The 9,944-nt window shown below is 33.7% G+C and overlaps 1 protein-coding gene across 9 annotated transcripts in view; it reads right to left on the bottom strand.

Moving 5' to 3' along the window:
* Positions 1-3,858: 3,858 nt before the first annotated feature.
* Positions 3,859-9,944, bottom strand: part of Lar (tyrosine-protein phosphatase Lar) — a 494,163-nt gene continuing 488,077 nt past the window's right edge. For 5 of the 9 annotated variants that reach the window (XM_085660233.1, XM_035866054.2, XM_035866061.2 and 2 more), the window contains 4 exons: positions 8,581-9,941; positions 8,264-8,490; positions 6,331-8,137; positions 3,859-6,181 (listed from right to left, as the gene is read on the bottom strand). In XM_085660233.1, the coding sequence (XP_085516359.1) occupies positions 6,113-6,181; positions 6,331-8,137; positions 8,264-8,490; positions 8,581-9,941 (3,464 nt within the window). In that variant the 3' untranslated portion in view covers positions 3,859-6,112. The remainder of the gene's footprint in view (positions 6,182-6,330; positions 8,138-8,263; positions 8,491-8,580; positions 9,942-9,944) is intronic. The other 4 variants (XM_035866056.2, XM_035866062.2, XM_035866059.2 and 1 more) reach the window with 1 other exon arrangement.

Raw genomic sequence — 9,944 nt, 5'->3', positions numbered from 1 at the left:
TATTTCACAATGAAGAAAAAAAGGTATTTGTTTTAAGTTCCTTCTGTCTCATGCAAAAGACAATACTTTATGACGTTAGTTACTAGTTTATTGATGCCACAAGGCAATACATAATGTACACGGTATTTCTCCTTGTCAACAGACTCTTTCTATTACACAATATTTAATTTGTATAGTTGTTAGTTAGTAACATTGCATTTATCGTATTCACCTCAGCCTGCTGTATTCTTTCTGGCAAGAAGGTATCACAAAATAATTTCCCATTCTTTCAACGATATTTAGTATTTGACTTATTCTGTTCTTTTTTAACTCACATTCTTCTCCGGATTTGCGATCGTAATCATTTGACCAATTCATCTATAAATAGATGAACATGCGACTTGATCTTAGACGTATTACCAAACTCGTTACAATATTGCATGGAGCATTGGTAATCGATCGAATTTTATTAATGTTGTGAAAATTGCTCCGAAGATACGAGTCATAAGTGTTTTCAAGAAGAAGAATACAACAAACCACATATTGCTATACATTTTCGGTTATAAAAAAAAGATAAAAAAGATAAAAAAAAAAAAAAAAAAAAGAAATGATAAAGATTAATGACAAATACAGACCTAAATTACAACATATACACAAAGAATTTTTTAAAATGATATGAGAGAACTTAAATATGTTATTAGAATTAGTACGTTACAAATACGTGAATATCGTGGACTTTGTGTTTGTAACTTTTGTGAGTACAGATTAATGCTACCAACTTATAGCTAGTAATATGTTTTTACAACAATTTTAACTTCCTTTAACACATTTTGCGTTTAGCCTGGAACTTTGAAACATGAAGTCATCGAGAAACTTGGCAAAATACACTTGGGTAGTATAATTACATGTCATTTTATAGATTAGCAGGTGTCCCACAAAAGTGGCTCCACTTGTTAAATGCACGTGTTTTCTATTCATTCATTTATTCATTTATTTATTTATTTATTTATTTATTTACTCATTTATTTATTTATTTATTTATTTATTTATTTATTTATTTATTTGTCTGATTTTGAAATACTTCAATTAGAACTTGACGGTGCAAGGAACACCAGAAGAGAACAAACTGTTTTATTTAAGTCAATATGTGAATATGTTTCTATCACAACGATCTTTTGAAAATTATTTGTAACGTTTGAAGTCTTTCTCTCTTTTTTTTTCTATAAAGATCATTAGAAGAATTCTGATAAATACAGGGTTGGGGGGGGAGGGTGGGAGAGGGGCGATTTCACTCTTAAAACATAAGAGTGCTATTTCTTTCTTCCTTTTTTTTCTTTTTTCTTTTTTTGTATTTTTTTCTTTTTTTTTTGTTCTCTAATTTCTGTAAGCTATCGTCGTGTTTAGACAAGAATAGAATAAAATGATGCGCAGAAATATTGACACTGAACGATAAAGCGGTGGTATGTAACACTGAAGGATGAAATTTTCATATGAAATCGATAAATATATTAGTAATAATAATAATAATAATAATATATGTATATATATATATATTTACAGTCCAACCAGAAGAACTATTAGGATTTTATAAGGATTAAGTCGTTACTAAAAATGAGTGTCGTCGGTTGATAATATTTTTGTCTTTTTAACAATCTTTTTTTTCCTTTTTTTAATGTATAAAAATTGGGAATATAGAAAGCTAAATATCAGTCGGACCGTTTTGTATACGATATAGTCGTTAAATCACATTTTAATGAAATAAGTCAACAACTCACTCCTTTTTATTTTTTATTTTATTTATTTATTTTCTTTTTTTTTTCTGAGTCTTTTTTATATACGCGAATGTAAGAATGTTCGATCTCCCGTTAAATTCGAATAAATTCAAAAAAGATTTTTTATTCATGTATGCATTTAACATGTAATTTTCATTTTATGAAATACCAACTTGAGAATATTATTTGTCTTTTCATTTCTCCTTCAGCATTCACTGATACCTTTATTAATAAAAAAAAAAGGAGCTGCGCTAAATGTTATATTCCAGTCATACAATATGTATAATATTTCTTAGAAAAAGAATATGAGCCAACTTTAGTGAGATCCTTCGATACTAGTTGTACTTCTTGATAATATGAAGTTGCATAAAGTTATTTATCCCCCATTGCTGTAATGTTATTTTCAAATAAGTTGAAATATTCACTTATCCAATGGGAAAACATCATATACATATCTATTTCCAGTACAGTAACATTATCATAAGGTTTTCCATTTATGTTAAATTTGTATTAAAAAAAAAAAAACAAAAAAAAAAAAAAAAACTAAAAATAGATATTTGAATGAGAATGAAATTAACAAATGAATCGATTAAAGCTATATACGTTTTCGGATGAAAAAAAAAAACATGACAAATAATAATAATTAATTTACATAATGACACTTTGGAATGAGAACAAAATATTTAAGTACTTTCTTGTAGTACAAATTTTATAGCTGCAAAATTGAGCAGTTCTATCGGAGCTGCTTTCTAGGATATTGAAAATACATTACAAACGTGACTTTTAATTTATCATACGAATGAATCAAAATGACGTTGCAAATAAATATAGAAACTCTTGCGAGTATTATAGTCTATCTATATATACTCAGTCTATATGAAGTAAATTTTATTAAAAAAAAGAAAAAAACAAAAAAACAAAAAAAGAAAAACATTACTTTGTAATGATGTGGGATATATATATATAATTTGTAAAAACATTTCGGGGATCGATTAAAAAGTATCAAAAAATATGTAAAACATCTAAATGGAACCTAAACAAATTAAATATCGTGATATAGGACATGCTCTTTTAAATAAAACAGATTATATTCTGATAGTTTGGAAAATATCCACACATTGTTATGCACATCCACTTCTCTTTTATGATATTTATAATATATATCTATGTATATATATTATTCATCATCTTATGTATATATAATGTTGTTAATGACAAACGGTGCATTTATGTACACTTAGTCACAATTCCTGACCCTCGAATCATTTCTAAATAATAATAGTACAAAAACACAATGGGAAGAATAATTTTTTTCTTCCTTCCGTATGAACGAAGACAAAATTCATAGGTCAGTCGTGAAAAATATTGAAATATTTCTTTTCGAATCGCTAATATGACTTTAAACATTTTCTTCTATTAAATTCAATTGTAGACAATTTCAAATCCAAGAAAAATCTCAAAAGTAGAATATGTCCTATTAGAAATGAAAAAAAGTATATTATTTGAAGAAGAAAATGATGAAGTAAGTGTTCAATCTCAATTCGTTCAATTTTTAAATAGACAGATTAGATTAATCAGTGTTATTAAATTAGAAATGAGATAATAATACACGAGGTAGTAAAGCTTAGATTTGAAAGTTTGTACATAAGGATTCGAGGGTATAGGATTATATTATGCGAGTCCAACATACACAGTGCTTCTATTAAATTATCTTTATAGAACTATGCACGATCTCCACGTGTGCATATTTCATCAAATATAGGCACCGTTTCCTCTTTCATCCTTCTTTCACTCAATGTCATCTTTGTTCTAATGGCGTCCACTTATATCCTAAATCTTAAAACGATTCGCTTATAATCTATTGTAAAATTACAATAAGTAATGAGAGAAGATCCCTATCGTGCATAATGGGTACAGCATTAATTGTCAATTTGGCAGTATGGCAAGTTTCCTGTTAGTCTGCGGAAATTTTCATGTCTCTTCTTCTTCTTCTTCTTCTTTTTCTTCTTCTTCTTCTTCTTCTTCTTCTTCTCCTTCTCCTTCTTCTTCTTCTTTGATAATCCATATCGAGAAGCATTTTTGTCTAATTCCTTTTTCTTACAATCAATTTCCATCGATAAGTACTCGTGAATGTGTGCCACGTTATCATCAACCATTTTTAAGTCATAAAAGTCCACAGAGAGAACTGTGCATTCTAATTATTAGTCTTTTTCTTTTTCTGTTTCTTTTTCCTCTTCATTTTCTTCTTCGTTTTCTCCTTTTTTTTTTTCCTTATTTTCCTTTTTAATATTTTCCTTTTCTCTTTGTCCTTTTCCTTTTCTCTTTATTATTATTATTATTATTATTTTTATTATTTTTTTTTTCTTTTTTCTTTCCGTAGAAATATACGAGAGAGAGAGAGACATTATTTATGTCACAACTTTTAATTTCTTCTCTGCAGCTGTTGTTAGTCAACGATGGAAGCACTTTTCTTCGATAAACAAGATTCAAGTTTTCGTGTTATTTTGTCCTTTCACTTTACAAGAGATTCGTAAAGTGCAATATCGTTATTATTATCATTATTATTATTATTATTATTATTAATATTATTATTAATATTAATATTATTATTATTATTATTAATATTATTATTATTATTATTATTATTATTATTATTATTATTATTATTATAATTATTATTATTATTATAATTGTTATTATTATTACAATGCTCTTTTCTATTTAGATAAAAGAGACAGAGAAAGAAAGAGATAGAGAGATAGCAATAGAGATAGATAGATAGATAGATAGATAGATAGATAGATAGAGAGAGAGAAAGAGATAGAGATAGAGAGACAGAGAGAGAGAGAGAGAGAGAGATAGAGATGCTTGTAATTTAATTATTATTTCTTTCTTTCTTTCCCCCATGTTTTTCTTTTTTTTCTTTTCTTTTTTTTTGTTTTTTTTTTCTTTCATCTTAAACGTTAGAAGACTACCTAAGCTTCGATAAAGAAATTCTCAAAAGATTTCAAAAATGTAGCTGCAAAGAATGTTTCATAAGTGAGGTGTGTAATAAATACTCTCACATATATCAAGATATGTTCCAATTCGGAGAATCGGGATCGTCTTCGAATTTTGATTTTGATGTATACGTCAACGTATGTATGTGTCTGTATGTGCGTGCGCGTTAGTATCTTTATGTATATTTTTATGTATGTATGTATTTATGTTTTTATGTACGCATTTATGTCCTTATTGCGAGCATGTGTTCCTCGCAAAATTATTTTAAGGTAGAACGACATAAGTCAGTTATGTACTTCCTTCTCCTCCCTCCCCTCCCCCTTTTTGCCATTCGAGAACGATATGGTGGTGATCATGTTTTAACAAATCCCTCATTCTTTTTATAGCTTTTATTTTTCTTTCTTTCTTTCTTTCTTTCTTTCTTTCTCTTTCTTTCTTTCTTCCTTTCTTTCTTTCTTTCTTTCTTTCTTTCTTTCTTTCTTTCTTTTTCTGTTCCTTTTGTTGTTGTTTTTTGAGATTTTGTATAAAGTAAAAAAAGTGTGCCTCGAGAGAATATGGTCGGTCGCATCATCAACGAGGAGATTCACGTACACTTAAGCGGCAGTTTTTATTTCTTTTTTTTTTTCTTTTTTTTTCCTTTTTTTCTTTTTTCTTTTTTTTTCTGCTTTAGCTCGCTGCTAGCTATAGCTACAATTGCGAGTCGAGCTTTTTTTTTACCTTTGAGCTCTAAAATCTATTTATTTAGACGACAACTTCTTCTTCTTCTTCTTCTTCTTCTTTTTTTTTTCTTCATCATTTTCCTCTCCTTCTCATCTCACTTTTCATCCTTCTAGTTTTGCTTCTTACATTTCAGGATAAAAGTTGTTTGAATGCTTTTCTATATTTATATATTTAAATTACCGTCAAGAATGAAAATTTCCTTGCGCGATTATGTGTGCTGCAACACCATTCGACTATTGCACTTCTTCATCGTCTACCATTATTATTTTTCTTTTTATTTATTTATTTATTTATTTGTTTACTTATTTATTTATTTATTTATTTATTTATTTTATTTATTTACTTGTTTACTTATTTATTTATTTTTTTTGCCGTTTTCCTCTTTTTTTTTTTTTTTAAACCGTCTGTGATACATCAGCGATTACAATCGCTTTAGCGACTACAATAAATTGTCCTTGGAAGGTACGAGTAAAATGTTACGCATGAAAACTACGCTTTACTCATTTTCCTGCACACTTAACACGATATACTCCATTGTACTAAACACGTCGTACTTTAGCCCTTTCTCCGATATCCCTTTCATTTTTTTGCCGTTCCCTTCGATCTCTCGTAGCATCTCTTTGCTCCCGATTATCGGCTTGTCAGTTGGCGTAATGATCGAACGATCCCAAATATTCCAAACTGGCACGATAACAGAACTGATATTGATCCTGAAAATGAGAAAATAAAATAATAATAATAATAATAATAATAATAAAAAGGGGGAGAAAACAAAAAAAAGAAAAGGATAAATAAATGATTAATTGAGTTGAAAATGATAAAATTACGATATGGAACGAATACGATTGTATCAACTTACTTCCGTTTGTACCATGGCAGGACGTTGCGTACGCAATATTCTCACTGTTTGGAATATATCGACAACACCTTCGTATTGCATACGTTCAAGGACGATACTAAGCGTTATGAAGACACCCGTTCTACCTACGCCGGCGCTACAATGTACAGTGATTGGTCCATCCTGACCAAATTGTTCCTTGGTTTTATGAACTTGACCGATGAAATCGATAAAACCATCACCTGACTTAGGTACACCTTGTTCCGGCCAATCGATGAATTGAAATTGTCTAACTGTACGGCTTGCTCCGTCTCGTGCGTCGGTGACCTTGAATTCACGTAAAATGTATTGCGGCATGTTGTATTCAGCAATGGGATCTACTACGAAGCACTGATAACGAATAGATCTGTCGGATGGCCAATACTGATGGCACTTTTCTCTACCCATTTCTTTCAGCTTAGTCAACATTACGACGATCGTCGAATTATGCTCCCATAACATACGCCAAAAGTCATCAGTGGTGTCGCAAAGAGGACCCTGGGTTGCAATGTATGCACCGCGATATCTGTACCCATCGATTAAACTAGCGTTTATATAATCGGAACCTTCGATGTTACGTTGTGGTTGTAAACAAACTCTGCTACATTCGTAGGGTAAGATATGAACCAATCGATTTTTATGCTTGTTGCATGGTAAATTAGCCGATATGAATCTCGTTGAGTCAGCTTTGATGTTAGACAATTTCTTAAATTCCAATTCCATCCCGGTAATATTGTCGATTTCAGGTTGCATGAGCTTTTGAATGTGAGAATGTAGATTTCTAGCTGGTACCTCGGTGTTACCGCATATCACCGCTTCGAGTAGGGCGTCATGAATAAATATGTACTGATCTTCAGTCTGTACCATGTAATTTCTCTGAGCTCGCAGACACGTCACGTGTCCATATATGTCGATCATTTTTTCATGCTTTATACGTTCGAGCATAGAATCTATGACGATGAAACAACCGGTTCTGCCAACGCCAGCGCTACAATGTACCACCAATGGGCCGCTGTCCGGTACGTTTAATGACCTAACTCTTCGCAAAAATTGTAAAAATGGTGCTGGGTGTTCCGGAACACCGTGATCAGGCCATGCAGTGAATTGCAATTGCTTTATCTCGCGTCTCTCCGAATAACCGGCTCTACAAACCTGGAAAGTACGGATACAATAGGTAGCAAGCTCTTGGATATCGGTAATGGTGACCGTCATCTGGCCATAAGTTTCTGAACCTCTTGTTGGCCAATACTGATCGCATTTTATTCTAGTCCTTTCCTCGAGTTTCGTCATCATAACGATCGTACTAGTACGAAGTTCCCAACACATTCGCCAAAAATCACCGAAGGTCTCTTGAAGTGGTCCTTGAGTTGCCACGTATGCGTTCTGCTTTCTATAACCATCGCAATAGTTCGCGTTTATATAGTCGGACCCTGGCATCCCATCGACCGTTTGAAGGATCACTCGAGAATGATCGTAGGCGATCACGTTGGCATAGCGATTCTTTGACGCGTTCACTTCCATATTCGAGTGGTCCCAAGTGAACTGCTGACCGGGTTCGATCGACTCGTATTCTTGACTGAACTTTAAATTGTCGCTTGCTTTCAATCGTTCGATATGATTTCCCAATTCGCTTATGGGTATCGGTGGGTGTGATATCATGCCGGGTGTTTGGAAATTCAAACGTCTCATCTCGACTGGATCGGACGGTGCATGATTCGAACTAATGTCTGCTGCCATAAGCGGTCGAGTTACTGCGGCCTGATCTGGTGCCTTGCATGGTTGCCTTCGTCTGAAACAGTAATGATGGCGTGGACTTTTTGGGAATGTTTTTTTCTTTTTTTTTTTTTTTATTCGTAACGTTAAGGAACAAACGGAACTATTTGTAACGTGCAAAGATAGAACAAGAGAGACTTACTTTTTTATTACGAATAATAGAATCAGAAAGATGCTGACCATAAGTGCTGCTATTATAGGTCCGATTACCCAAACCATACCGGGCTCCTGTCCGCTGGTTTTAACGGACACTTCAGGATTTCCATCGACTGGAGTATTTGGGTTTGGCCGCCGCGGTGGTTCGCCTGGTGGAACTTCTCTCATGTCCAATGAAAGATACTCAGAGAAAGGCGAAGAAGTGTAGAGATGCTGAAAAGTAAATTGTTTGGATTTGATCGTCTGCTATTATTGGATAAGATTATGTTTCTTATCCAAATCGAATCAGAGTTTACTACTGACCTTTCTAGGAGTATCGACCACAGCACGTACAAAAATTCTATATCTCTTATTTCTCTCCAACTTTCTGTTTTCATATCCCTCATATATATCGCCACTTCCCAAGTGGAAAGTATAAGGAATGTCTCTATGGGGGAACTTAGCAGCGATATACGGTGCGTTTTCTCGTTCCTGTTTGGCACCCTTCCCGGTAATCATATCTTCGGTAAGTTCATCGGGCTGTTTGTCAGCCGTAGATTTATCTTCAGGTACGACGATCAAATAATAATGAGAAATTGGTCCATACTCTTCGGACGCCTGAGGTAGGATCACTTGAATCTCTTCGCCATTGACGACGCCATAAAAGTCTGGCTTTACCATAGGCTTCGGTGCTGCCATTTGTGTGGTTACGGTAATTTTAGCAGGTGGCCTGTATTGTCCATCGCGTGGTACGGCACTGACGTTAACGTTGTACGTAGTAAATGGTTGTAGTTCGTTAATGGTTGTACTAGTGACACTAGGATCAAATAAGATTTGCCGACGTGGTACGATTTGAGTTTGCGTTATACCTTGAGAATCGACGAACTCTTTAACCGCGTCGAAGGACACCTTGTAATTGGTTGGATTCAGTCTTATAGGTGGTGTCCATGATAACGTCATAGAGTGTGTTGACGATTCCGGTGCTCTGAGATTCAAAGGCACATCTTCCGGTTTGACAGTTACTGTGATCTTTTGACTGATCCTACCGAGACCAGTTTTATATCTTGCGGCAACGGTTATCGCATATTGAGTGAATTTCTCGAGATTAACCAGGTCGGTTGATTCAGTCAATCCAACTGTCTTTTGCTTCCACTCGTCAAGATCCTCGACCGGTGTCGTAGTATAAAAAACTTGATAACCAACGATCTTGCCGCGATTAGGTACTGGTTCCCACCAAACTTCGACGCTCGATTCGGAAGTTGCAACGGCCTTGACGAACATCGGTGCTCTACCGATATCTTTTTCCGTTATTATCGTTATCTTTTCGGAATATGGACCGCTACCTCTCATTGTTCTAGCTCTAACATGAAAAACGTATTCTGTGTCCTCTTCCAAATTTGAAAATACCTCTCGCGTTTTCGTCGTGTTCCTTTCTATAATCGACGAATGATCGTTCTTTTTATTGAACTGAACATCGTAACCAATGATCTGGCCGTTCCTATGTTGTCTCAAAGGTTTGTCCCAAGTGACGCAGAGGGTGTCAGGCGTTTGGAAGAAGTAAGACAAATTGGTTGGTGATCCGCTAGGTTCTCCCTCGGGACTTGACCAATATTGTACAGTTTCTTGACCGTATCCTATACTGTTCTGACCGGCAACTCTAAACTCGTATTCGACGCCGCGTTCTTCTT

Source organism: Vespa mandarinia, chromosome 11, assembly GCF_050613455.1.
Source record: "Vespa mandarinia isolate Hongniang chromosome 11, ASM5061345v1, whole genome shotgun sequence".
NCBI lineage: Eukaryota > Metazoa > Arthropoda > Insecta > Hymenoptera > Vespidae > Vespa > Vespa mandarinia.
Note: the sequence above shows the minus strand (reverse complement) of the source record. Positions and strands in the feature narration are given on the sequence as shown.